Consider the following 14,014-nt stretch of genomic DNA (forward strand, 5'->3'; position numbering starts at 1 on the left):
TCACATATAATAGAAACGAACGCACTTGACGTGAGTTTGTATACAAAATGCGCGTTAAAAATGTACCCGCACATATTTTGTGGATTTTTTTGGATTGGTGATACTTGAGAACTCGTTTGAGATCGACAGTTCAATGGTAATGCTACATCATATTAATCGTGTTAAAAACAGAGTATCATTTGAGCGATTTAAAAAAAAACTTTTTTTTTCGACAAAAATAAAATAGCTTTGCCATTTGACGACCTCTGTGGCTCAATTGGTTGAGAGTGTGGCAGCTCAATCCGCGGGTCGCGGGTTCGAATCCCGCCGACGGAACAAAAGTTTTCAATGTTCCCGGGTCTAGATGTGTATGATATAATAAAAATGTTAAATACATATATGTATCTAGTATATAAGTATTAAATATATTTCCGTTGTCTGATACCCGTAACACGAGTCGTTCAGGTACTTAGCACGGGGCCAGACTGACGTGGTGTGAAGCGTCCATAGATAGTATAGTATAGCATACCCATAACGATAATATTAATTCTTCAAGCAACATAAGAGCACCAGTGATCGCGACAACAATAGAATACAATAGCATTTCCTGGAATCCGCGATCGAAGTATTAATTAAAAATTGTTTTAAGGTATATTGATTGCGATATACCTAAAGTTTTATACTTAAACGAGCTTTTGCCCGCGGCTTCGCTCGCGTTAGCAAGTATTATTATATCCCCTATTTTGACCCCTTGGGGGTAGAATTGATCAAAATACTTTCTTAGCGGATGCCTACGTCATAACATCTACCTACATGCCAAATTTCAATCCGTCCAGTGGTTTTGGCTGTGCGTCGATAGATCACCATGTCAGTCAGACACCTTTGAGTTTTATATAATATATAGATAATATGTAATACATGGCTGAATAATTGAACAATAATACAAGACAGCAAAAACATGCTGAAAAGTCACAAAAAACAGCGCGCATGTTTGCTATTATAATATCAAAGTATAGCCTGAAGCTGACTTTCAAAAGGACGGACAAAAACATTCAAGCTGCAGCTCATCATCCCCCGATATATTGTGTCGGATTTGAGAGCACTCACCGTATGTGACATTGCAGATTCATAGCTCGGTACACGCTTTGATCTACAGCCTACTAACTAGTGACAAAGTTTTTCGCGTGTAGCTTGACATCAAAAAGTTCTATAACTTTTAGCTATACTATACAGTACACTCTGTATAATATTGTTGTATCGTTTAAAAAAAAAAAACATATTTTAATTATACAATCATAATTATTTATTATACTTACTTACAAAATACAAAAAACGGGGACTACGGGAAAGGATATTATGAGAAATTACTAACTATTCAACTATTCATGCTTTGCATTGCTATCACATAGATCAAGGCCCTCACGATGTGACGAAGTGTGCATATTTTATGACCGTTGAAGCAGACATTTGTTATGCATGGCCGTGCCGTGCGAATGTCAAATTAGTTTCATGCGGAGAGATTATACGGAACCCAAATCATTGTTTTGAATGACCCCTTTTATGGACACGGTCTCCCAGGAGCCGCAACCTTTTTGCCTTTACTGCCAAAGGTGTGCATAGAAATTGAACATGAAAATAAAACTGGTTATACCGAACAAAGATACAAGAGTCATTATTTTTATCAAACTGAATAAAAAAAATTATTCCCTTATATAATTCGTCTTAGGGTTGATTCAGATCGCAACGCGACGCGTAGATGCATTTCTAAATTAGTATGGATTCGACAGATTCGCAATACGTCTGACGCAATTGAAATCTGTCAAATCCATACAAATTTAGAAATGCATCTACCCCTCCATGGGCGAGTTCGACTCGCACTTGGCCGATTTTATTATATTTTACCTTTTTTTTTTTTTTTTTTTCGTATATTTTATTTACCTGACAGACAGATTTCTTACTGACAAATTCCGTAACCGCTCACTCATTAATTTTTACCGCTCATTTAAATTATTTTACTGTTCAATAATGTTTTCAATGATCCATTTCATTATTTCTTACAACTCATTTTTGTTTACTTTACTGCTTAGTTTTAACTGCTAAACTAGTTATTACACGTGCCATTTATAATTATAACTTACCAAAAATGCAATTTACAACTGCCCCTTTAAATAAGTGCCTTATGATATTAATATTTAATACAATAAATAAGTACATCTTCTTCATAAATTATTTAAAATTCTCGTGTCCTTACTTCTCCGAAACGGTTTTACTGATTATACTCCTATTAATCCCTCGACCGTGGATTCTTGGAAATCTATTGTTATTCTATTTGTCTCGCTCACCAGTGAGCTTGTAATGAGATACGTAGAATAATATAGTGTATTAATTATTCTACGTATAGTACGCGATAGTTTACTAGGTAACTAAAAAGAGTGAAATTATTATTTTTAACAAAAAATTAAAACCGACTTCGACCGACCTCCGACCAGATAGCTGAATCTTCAGTCTGCCAGAATATTTGAAACTTTTGGAACTGGTACCGACTTCAAAATGATGAAGATTGAGTACAGAAATAGTAGAGTTTTAGGCGAATTCGGAAAAAGGCACTATTAACCTTTTAATCCCCAAGCGGCCGGATCCGGCCGCCACAGATTATACTGCAGCCATTCCGTCAACACCCAAGCGGCCGGATGTGGCCGCGCTCTTTCGTTCGATTGAATTACGTATTTCGTTGACTTAGAGACTACTTTTGTATGAAGAAGTTTGGTTAGTTATGATCTACGATAAATTTGCCACATTCTGCATGCAAAATATTATACAATCTGTGGTCGACGAATATTTGTCAGTCATTTGAAAATCGTGAATTTTTCGTGTGTGTTCTGCCATGTTGTGTTGTTTGTTTGATATTATTGATGGATTTAACGAATGTAAGTAGTAAAATAGTTTAATTTATTAATTATAATTTATAAATAGTTTTAGATAATCATTTGAAAGAAATACTTACATCGTAATAACTTCTAGTTTACACGAGAAAATTTGGTTGTTATTTATGTGATTTGAACGCGATTTGTTTAATATTTTTGTAAATAATTGACGTTAAAAGCGTATATTATCGTGTACAAAACGATTTAGATCCTAGTAATAGTATACAATGGTATCGTTTTAGTAAAATAATCAAGATAAAAATTACCTATTTATAACGGCTTTTTGCCGGCCGCGGCCATTTTGAACTTTATTTGTATTGCACTAAGGACGAAGTTTGCTTGTGTATAATACCAAAACCGGTTTTTATTACTCTTATCTCTTATCTGTTTATTGATAACAAGTTAAGTTATTTCAAAGAATTGTTTACATAAACAGTTTGTATAGCTCTGTGTTATTGAGATTATAATAATGTATTAATATATTTGTTGCGAAATAGTTAGAAACATAGATTTCAAAGTTTACAGTGATGAGACAAATATCACATCTGACTAAATACTATATTATGATGGCTTGATAGATAGAAAATTTAACATATATTATAATATTTTTCACTCAAACATAAAATATGGATTAGATGTAAGGTTATTACATTATTTGTACAAAGAGGGTAGGCCGGGTGCCATTTTTTTTTTGCAAACCACGTACCCTACATTTTTGCAAAGATTTTGGCACTTACTGAAGGGTTAGATAGAAAAAATTATTTAATACTTTTTAGTTCATATTATATGGATGTTATTATTGTTTTTACCTTGGAAGTCGGTTTTAATTTTTTGTTAAAAATAATAATTATAATAAAATCTTACCATGCATTATTCTCATGGTATAAATTTTCCTGTGATATTTTCGACTTCTACGATTTTTTTTTATTGGCAATAGCAGTAATAGTTTAGGCTTTCGAGCACACATTAAAACTACATTTTTCAAAGGCTCGTGGATATAAATGCAGGTGGAGTCATGAAAACATTCTATTAATATTTACTCCGTTATATATCTCTGATTTGGATTAGCAAACTGAAACTGTATTTTATCAAAGCAAATACCGTTTTGAATAGATTTCTAGATATACACGAACTCTGTAGTTTTGGCTTTTGGTGCATAGTAGTTATGGATTATGGCTAGGTGTATTTGAAACACTATTTTGGCAGATGATGCTTTAGATAGTTTTGTATGGATAGCTCGGTCAAAGCGAAGCTGTATAATTACGCTTACACACGTATTTTGGTGACATACTTAATATTAAACAAAGTATAAGTTATATCATATTAATACGTACCGTCTAATGACGCTTAATCTTTATGTATAAAAAATAATTTTCAATTTTGTTATTCTCGCTAAAACTCAAGATTGGCTAAACTACTTAATACTTTTCGTCTTGAAAATGTGGAAGTCCAGAGCAGTTTTTCTCTTACTAGAAAAGTGACACGATATTCACCGGGTTATCTAGTTTATAGTATATTTCGTTTTCAGACGTTTCTGAATTTGTATTGAGATTTTAGCCCCAACAAACCTGCTCGATATAATAACTAGTATAAGCAACGTACAAAGCGTCTCAATGCTTTAGCACACTTGAATAAAAATGCAGATTTTTGCTATACGCATTATAGACTATAGTAGAGGTGATGCCCCATATACCGGCTCCCTGCATTAATGTAATAGTATATTTTTTTTTCTGAAGTAAAATGTAGCCTTAGATGTGTTATACGAGATTTATACTCGCGTCTCGTGGCTCGGCTCGCGGCGCGTCTCGCAGCTCGTGTCGAAGCGCGAGTGTAAACACAAAGCTCGCGTCCCCCTCGAGCTCCTTTGGAAATCGCTCCCGACGCGAGCCCTGCAGGCCGCGAGCCGCGCCGCGAGACGAGCCGTGAGCTCGAGTTTACACTCAGGGCTCGCGGCGCGTCCCGCGGCTCGCCTCGTGGCTCGCGCGCGAGTGTAAATTGAGTATTAATTTAGGTCCCAGGATGTCAACTAACTCAATGCCATGTCGAAATCGCACAAGCCGTGTAAGCGTGAAGTAGTTACAAACATTTACACTTCGCTATCCCGTCGCGCGTCGCACCAACAATGGTCGCCGTCAGTCTGGAGTTGAAATTAATAATTTACTATTATTTATTCAACAAATGCACTTATCAATAAAAAAAGTAAATAGTGGCCAATTCTCAGACCCACTGAATATGGATAATAATTTGGTAAAAAATCATTAAAGCCGTTTTGGAGGAGTAAGGTAACTAACATTGTGACACGAGAATTTTATGTATAAGATTTTTAAATCATAAACTTCAATTAATTTATACGAAAAGTTAGCTTAATATAAAATAATGGCGCTATGGAGGTCGAAAAGGCCCATTTGTAACGCAAAATATGACAACATCAGTACTAGCCAAAATAGTGACAAATAGAGCCCCGGTGGCCAGGGGAAAACACGAAATTCATAATGAAAATATATTGCTAGATACGAGTTCACTAACTCCCCCTTTCATTATTTTACTGACTCTTGATATTTTAAGAGAGCATTCGTTGGTTTATTGAGCTCTTCATTGTGAACTATATTATCTACTAAATGACGTCCGCAATTCCGCAAAGTTTATTGCACAGGAACCGTACACTTTTCCGGGACAAGATGTATTTTATGTCCTTTCTCGGGACTCAAAGTATCTCCATGCCCAACAAAACTGTTCAGCGGTCTGGGCGGAGATAACAGATAGACAGACACACTTTCGCATTTATAATACTAACACAAATAACAATAACGACAATCTGATTTTAGTTTTCAAAGTTCAAAATATAAAAAATTAGTTTATGATAGGAGTAAATACTACGAATAATAAAAAACCAAGGGAAAGTAACTCCGTCAAAAAGCATGTTCTACAATATTGTACAATACGTGTACCTAGGTACACATTTCAATACATTGCAATATTTAGATGGCCTTGAGCGGTATCAGGCTGACGAACTGATCTCCATTATTATAATGGAGGTCAGTAGGCTGACGTTATACATGACAGTTCGAAAGGAACCAAACTCGGTAATGGACTTACTATACAGTCATCTTGGGTAACTTGGAATTGTGGCTTAACTTTACACAATACAATATTATTGTATTGTTCAAAGTTAAACCGCAATTCTAAGCTACCCAAAATAGCGTAGTTACCTTAGTTTTTATTATTTGTAGAGTAAATACCATAAATGCTAGGAACTATCATAAATACTTCAAAAGTTTACCCCAGCAATTTGTAGACCGTATAGTTTATAGAAATTCACAAACCGAAATAGCATAATAATTACTAAACGTTAATAAAATTTTAATTCTAACAAACTAATGAATTACTAGAAACGGTTTACTCGCTTATTTTATGAAACGTTTAAAACGCTTTCAAATAGAACTGCCATGATTTGAAAAGTGACTTGTGAAGGGAATAAATGGTCTTTAATTATATATTCAAAGGACGCGAACGCTAACGTTGTTAATGTTGGATTGATTACATTCGAGTGCGAATAACACAAAAATACCTTTTTTTACAGTGTTTGTTATAGATACGACGTCACTGGACAAAGTTGCAAATACGTTTTTCTCGGTTACTATAAGAGGTCTCCATTATTTTGTTTAAAATAATATCATGGCTACGACATTCTGCTAATAAACTTTTTTTAATAATTTTTAGATTATTCACCGTGAAATAAACTTTATTTAGAATGAACGAAGACCACAGTTATTTATTATTCAACAGCAAATAGCTTATATATTCTATTAAATAGATAATTAATTATATTCGTTACGCGAGTGTAAGGATAGTATTATTTGGTATTATTTTTAACAAAAAATTAAAACCGACTTTCAAGGTAAAAACAATAATAATATGAACTAAAAAGTATTAAATAACTCTTACTCTATAATAGTTTCTTTTTCAGAATTCGTCTAAATCTCAACTATTTCTGTACATACTACAGTCTTCATTATTTTACTTTTTAGTTCATATTATTATTTTATTTTTACCTTGAAAGTCGGTTTTAAATTTTTTGTTAAAAATAATAATTTCACTATTTTTAGTTATCTACAAGATAAGGCTTTACGCGTAAATAACCACTACGAATGTTAACTATTCACATTATGTTACTGTACGCGAAATTGTGGTAAATGCTTGCAGTTATCTAAGCGATGCTGCAATTTAAAAACTTTTATCTTTAAAGGTTCAGGAATTCTGTTCAGTGCCTTTGGACCAAGAGACACCTTCATATGAACTTGCTCTTATTCGTTACATATGTTTAAGTTACCAGAAACAACATTTTAACCACTATGAGTCTTTTGATAAATTTCAAGGATTTCCCTCGATTGCGCATAAATCCCATCATCAGCTCACCACTTTTGTGATTATTATACAAAATCAAGATTATATCCTATACAATAATGCAAGAATTTTGAAAGTCGGTCCACAAACAGCGAAATAATCATCAAAAACATCTGCTTCGATGCAAAATATCACGAAAAGCATCAATAATTGGGTAATAATGTGATGACCCATGGCATAATTATGATTGTGATGATGATGATAAAATAAATTGATGTATTGGCTTATGCTTTCAGTTGTTTAAACAACGCCGAAATCCCCGAACCTGTATCTATAAGGATTCAAAAATTCTGTTGGGTAGGTACCTTCGGATCCAGGGTATAACCTGGTGTGAAATCTTACTTTTTGGTACATTTACCTCGAATGCTTCAGAAAAATTTAAAATCACTATATGTTTTCATACAAATTTCAAGGAGTCCCCTCGATTCCTCCAGGATCCCATCATCAAATCACCACTTTTGTCAACATAGTACCAAAATTGAGTTAAACCCTATACAGAACAAAAATAATTTTGAAAATCGGATCACAAACGGCTGAGTTATCGTTCAACATACAAAAAAAAAAAAAGATACATACAGCCGAATGTATAACCTCCTCCTTTTTGGAAGTCGGTAAAAATAACATACAGTTTGTATATTATAATAATATATCTGCACTACAGTCTAATCGAAGTAAACAAACTGTAATCTCCAACTCAGGTTGTAAACTAAATAAAAATCTTTTTTTTATTTTTATTTATTTATTTAAAGTCGCTTAAAACATCGAAGGTCATTAGCGACTACAAGAAATAACAATAATACATTAAATTACAGAATAATATTCGGTTTACCTTAGAAATTTTTAAGTGTTTTCCCAATCTAACAAACAATCTTTTAATGTGCTTCGAAGTTTTACACTAGTCCTTTCTGGATTGAACATAGGACAATCAATAAGGAAATGTTTTACGGTCAATTCACAATCACATCTTGTGCATTTGCTCTTAGGGGTTTTAGTAATTAGGTGAATGTGTGTAGCATTACAATGTCCTATTCTTAGTCTATTTATTACTATTTCATCTCTTCTTTTGTTAAATTTGTAGGTACATTTTTCGAAAACTGATTTTCTTATTTCGTGTAAATAACTCTTATTATTTGTAACCCAATAGCTGTTCCATATTTTTTTAATATTTAACCGAAAATTTTTTTTAAGATCAGAAACATTAGAAGTTAACAAACTACACTGATTTAAATTCGTAGCCTCCTTAGCTTGAGTGTCTGCTTTTTCGTTCCCCGGAATGCCCTGGTGACTAGGAATCCAAATAATTTCTATAGAAAAGTTATTACTTATTAGATTTATTAGGTTTCCTTTTATAGTATTAATTAAGGGATCAATATTTTTGTTATTTAATAATGCAGATAAACACGATAGTGAATCAGAAAATATTAAATATTTTCTTGAAACAGTAGGAGTAATTCTAATAATCTCCAAACATTTTAGGATAGCTATGGCCTCACAAATTAATATAGAAGTATAATCAGGCAGTCTATATTTGTAATTACAATTTTCTGAAACGACTGCACAGCCTGTTCTGTTATTAAAAATATATCCATCTGTATAAAACATTGTATAATCTGAATATTTCTCCGTCAGTTCATAATACTAGTTCGTATAAATATAATCTGGAGTAGATTCACGAGGGTATATTTCAGCTAGATCTACATTTATTTTAAGTACATTTTTGTCCCAAGGTGGTAGCTTAAAAGGAAAATGACGTGTAAATAATGGAGGTAAGTCTAATTTAATTTCGTGTAAATAGTTTTTCACCCTTAGTCTTAGGGGAACAGCAAGAGAAGGCCGTAAACTAAATTCTATGTCTGATAATAAAGCAGATTTTAAAAAGAGAGAATCTATATTAAATAAATAAAAATCTTTATATGCCACAGCACACACAGATTTACAGACAACTTACTCTACCACACAATATGGCAGAGTAAGTTTTTAAATAAAAATAAGTAGCATAGAGAGAGTAAGTACTCGGCGTATCTCTAATAACGCAACAATAGAGCAATAGCGTACAACAAAAGTAAAATGCAACGCAAGGGTTCCCACATGTATTGTTCGTTCAGGTTTCTAACAAGACTTTCGTTTCAATTCGAATTTTCTTGAGAGTATTGAGTTCCATTCAATGAAAACAGGTTACCTCGGCTTCTACTGTCCATTCTAAGCTGAGAGTATTGGATTAGATAATTTATAGATACAGCTTTATTATAGTTTATATTTTTTTAAGTAAATTAAACTTCCGTTTGTGCGGCTCGTGTTTGGGTAGATTTATTTAAAAGAATTTTATCTACTAGGGTAAAAAACAGTTTTTCGATACCGAAGTTTCCTTTCTAAACCAAATTCTGAAGTTAGTCCTACGAATAATTACAACTATTTGTTTTTCGTTGAGTTACTATTTGCTACCTACCTTATTGATAGTGTATCTACTAAAGTGTTCACGAATATAAACTTAGATGAAAATGTTTTTATAGGGTTGTCAAATTTCATCGTAAACTATAAAAAAACTATGTCCAAATATTGTTACAGTTACGACGGGCGCATAGAGGGTCCGAAGGCTCACTGGTCTGACGCGTCGCTTAATGGCCGCGCGCGTTGGCACGAGACTCCGCACTCGGCCCTTCGCCTCCTGGACGTGGTGCCCTCCGACCGGGCCCTTTACCGCTGCAGGGTCGACTTCAAAGTCTCCCCGACTCGAAACTACAAGTTCGTCCTCCACGTGATCGGTAAGTTCGCGAAACTTAGTCAAAGAGCCCGAGCACACACTCAGTTTCACTAAATGAATTAAGTAAGTCGTATCATCTTCTTCGCTGGTTGTTCGCTCGAGTTTTGGACTTCCGAACTAAGTGTGACTTGCAATATTTTGTTAGCATTCCACTTGGGATCAAGTTTAGTGACAATCTTGTTTCAGTGGAATTTCGGACTACTTTTTAAAATTGCAAGTAACAAGCAAGTTGCAAGCAAGTGTATTGCTCCCACAAAATAATGTTTAGTAGAAATAATAATGATAGAAAGAGACTATATAGATATATTATATTATAACAATAATATTTATTTCTCCTCGCAATACGAATTCAAAATAAGCATAAAAAAACCGACCAAGTGCGAGTCGGACTCGCGCACCGAGGGTTCCGTACAAACCTGCAAGGTTTACAAAGTTCGTTCATTACGACAATCGAGTCATAACTATGGTATTTTTATTGCAAAATGAAATTCATAACATTACAATGGGGAAAGATGGAGGAGCATAAATTTAAGACAAAGATCTCTTTATCGTTTAAGTAATCCTTTATTTTATATTAACACATATCATTTATCTATAATATAACTGAAACACTTATACTAGCCTTGCAGCAGACTTGCGAAAGTTCTTTTATTAAAGTTATTTATTTACTAAGTTTTTTAGTCACTATTTAGAAATCTGGTTCAAAAATATTAATTAAGTATTAAATTTGAACCAGACCTGTAAATGGTGACTGAAAAAGTTATGAATAGTACCACATTGAACATTGAAGTTCGAAAAAACGTTATCAATAGTTGTACAACTTCGTGTAGTACTACTGTTTATTAACGGAAACATGTTTATGGATGAAAAATATGTGGAAATTCCATTTTGGGGATTCATTCTAAAATCTATATTGAAGTCTCCCACAACAATCAGACGAGAAGATGAAGTGTACATATTGAGGTTGCTGCCGAATATTGTTGTATTTATACATTCTATTGCAACATTAATTTGACATTGTGGTGACCTATATAAAGGCAATTAGATCTAAGTATTTGATATGAATTTCAACTTGATAGCTCTACGCGTTCATGAGGAAAAAAGTAATAAGTTTATATTTATTAAAAAATATATATTTTGTAATGTAACTAAAAATTTAAGGTTTTCGGAATTTTTCCTTTATGTGTGCTATAAAACGTTGCTTCATGCCAAATTTCAAGATTCTAGGTCGACTGGAAGTACCCTTTAGGTTTTGATTCCCTTGCGAGTACTTGCGAGTTTCAAAATATGCAGCTTAAATTGCTGTTTCTTTTGATTGCGTTGACATAGAAGTTTGATTTTGTTACAGCTTAAAGGTATTATAGACCTGAGTATTTGGTATGAATTTCAATTTAATACCTCTACGCGTTTATGAGGAAATGGGTAGTAAGTTTAAAATTATTAAAAAAAAAAATATTATGTGATGTAACTAAAAATTTATGGTTTTCGTAATTTTTCCTTTATCTATGCTATAAGACGTTGCTTCGTACCAAATTTCAAGATTCTGAGTTCACGGGAAGCACCCTGTAGGTTTTGATTCCCTTGCAAGTGTCGAAAATTTGCGGCATAAACGGCTGTATCTTTTGATTGCGTTGGCTTAGAAGTTTGATTTTTTCACAGCTTCAAGGGACAGTAGACCTGAGTAATTGATATAAATTTCAGCTTCATACCTCCACGCGTTCCTGAGAAAAAGGGTCTTGACAGACGGACGGACGGACAGACGGACAACAAAGTGATCCTATAAGGGTTCCGTTTTTTCCTTTTGAGGTACGGAACCCTAAAAACAAAATATTTTACAGTCAATTGAAATGTAAGGAGCTAGGGTCCATTATAGGTCAGAAGTGAGTAATGAAACGTTGCTAACGTTACGCTAACGTAACTTTTTAGTTTTGGATGTTGTATTGTAAACTGAAAAGTTAAAAATATATTTTTACTTTTTGTAAATACCAGCTAAAGGTCTTTCATCAAGTAAAAGTATTAATGTAAACGGATTCACCGCAATCAAAATTCAGATAAAATTAATGAAATATTTTGCGTGCCGCGATTTCAAGGAAATTTTGATATTACGATTCGTGAAACATAATTATTAAGTCTTTTGAATAAATATTAGATACGAGTAAAGGAATTTTACAAAACATGTAGGTATCTAATATACAAAATTCTCTTGTCACAGTATTTTTCCGCGCACTCCTCCAAAACGGCTCAACCGATTTTAATGAAATTTTCCACGTACATTCGTTAGGCTTGAGAATAGATTTTTATCTACTTTTTATATTGACATTAGAAATAATTTTTATAGCAAAACAACGTTTTCCGGGTCAGTTAGATATTTAATATAGATAGTTAGTTTAAATTTGTAAGTGTTCACACTACACCTCTTTTTATTTATGCACTCAAGTCTTCTCGGTTAACAAAAAGAAATAAAGTTTAAAAGTATCTCGGCATGGTTCAACTGGGGCGTTTCACGGTATCTTTTTATAGCCTGCAGGCATCATTAGGTTCCGAGAACTATTTTTAGCTAACAGGCTTTTTCTTGGACTTTTTTTGTTTGAACACTACACGTCTCTTTGTCTTCCTCCGTTCTGGGTCGCGGAGTAAAGTTGGTCGCGCTCTACGTGTCTTATAACACTTGCTACTAACATTCACTCCACAATTTTTGAAAGCTTATAGACAAATGCAAGGTCTAGTGATCAATATTTTGGTGGTATAATATTATAGTACCTGGATGACCGAGCTTTGCTCGGTATAGCAAACACTCATTAACTTCGTGTTTCTTAATAACGCCATCTGCTGGTCGTTAAAATAATAATTAGTTGCTAACAAAATAGTATTATTATTCGCCAATAGATGTCAGAAAGAGTCATATTTTTTTAGTTTATCGATTATCGATAAAACACGAATAAAAAGACATTTTCTGTAAATGATTTCTAGCTAGATCGATTTATCGCCCCCGAAACCCCCTATATACTAAATTTCATGAAAATTGTTGGAGCCGATTCCGAGATTCCAATTATATATATATATACAAGAATTGCTCGTTTAAAGATATAAGAGATTTGGAAAATGTTGTCTGAAATCGCGCTAAAAAAGGCATCTAGAGTTTCTGCTAAACTAACAACAGAACTCATAATCGATTTAAATTTTTGATGAGCGCTCGAATCAGGAATACTGCTGCATATTTAAGATGCGTTCTCCGTTCGTGCAACGTACCTACATAATGTTTGCGCTCGAATATGAAATAGTCGCCATTTCATTTTAAATGGATTCCCACGTTTGAGTACGAAATAGTTGGTTAATAGTAAATGAGTTTAGGCCTTAAATAACGTAAGTATTTTTTCTTTACGTTATTTTTTATTGTGGAAGAAGGTATATAGTAATACTAGATGACGCTCGCAGCTCCATCGCGCCAAAACTCGTTTATCGTGTCCTTTCCCGGGACTCAAAGTATCTCAAATCTACATGCCAAATTTCATCAATATCGGTTCAGCGGTTTGGGCGTGAAGAGGTAACAGACAGACACACTTTCGTATTCATAATATTATAGTATAAGTATGAAAGTATGGATATAATAATATAATAATATCTATCGACGCTTCACACCACGTCAGTCTGGCCCCGTGATAAGTACCTGAAGGATTTGTGTTACGGGTACCAGATAACGGAAATATATTTAATACTTTTATACTACTTATACAGAATATTATGCATTATATAAGATTTTGTATTATATGATACACATATTTAATACACATCCATGACCCGGGAACATTGAAAACTTTTTCTTCCGTCGGCGGGATTCGAACCCGCGGGACTCGCGCCTATGCCGGGGGCATGAGCGCTGACCATGCACTCAACCACAGTCACTGTCCACTGAGCCACAGAGGTCGTCAATTAGTAGTATAATATG

The 14,014-nt window shown here is 33.8% G+C and overlaps 1 protein-coding gene across 1 annotated transcript in view; it reads left to right on the forward strand.

The window, feature by feature from the left end:
* The window catches only part of LOC121728600 (nephrin-like), a 265,974-nt gene that overhangs the window by 167,031 nt on the left and 84,929 nt on the right, over positions 1–14,014 (forward strand). The window contains exon 4 of the mRNA XM_042116774.1: positions 9,873–10,069. Within this exon, the coding sequence (XP_041972708.1) occupies positions 9,873–10,069 (197 nt within the window). The remainder of the gene's footprint in view (positions 1–9,872; positions 10,070–14,014) is intronic.

The sequence above is a fragment of the Aricia agestis genome, chromosome 7 (assembly GCF_905147365.1).
Source record: "Aricia agestis chromosome 7, ilAriAges1.1, whole genome shotgun sequence".
Classification (NCBI taxonomy): Eukaryota; Metazoa; Arthropoda; class Insecta; order Lepidoptera; family Lycaenidae; genus Aricia; species Aricia agestis.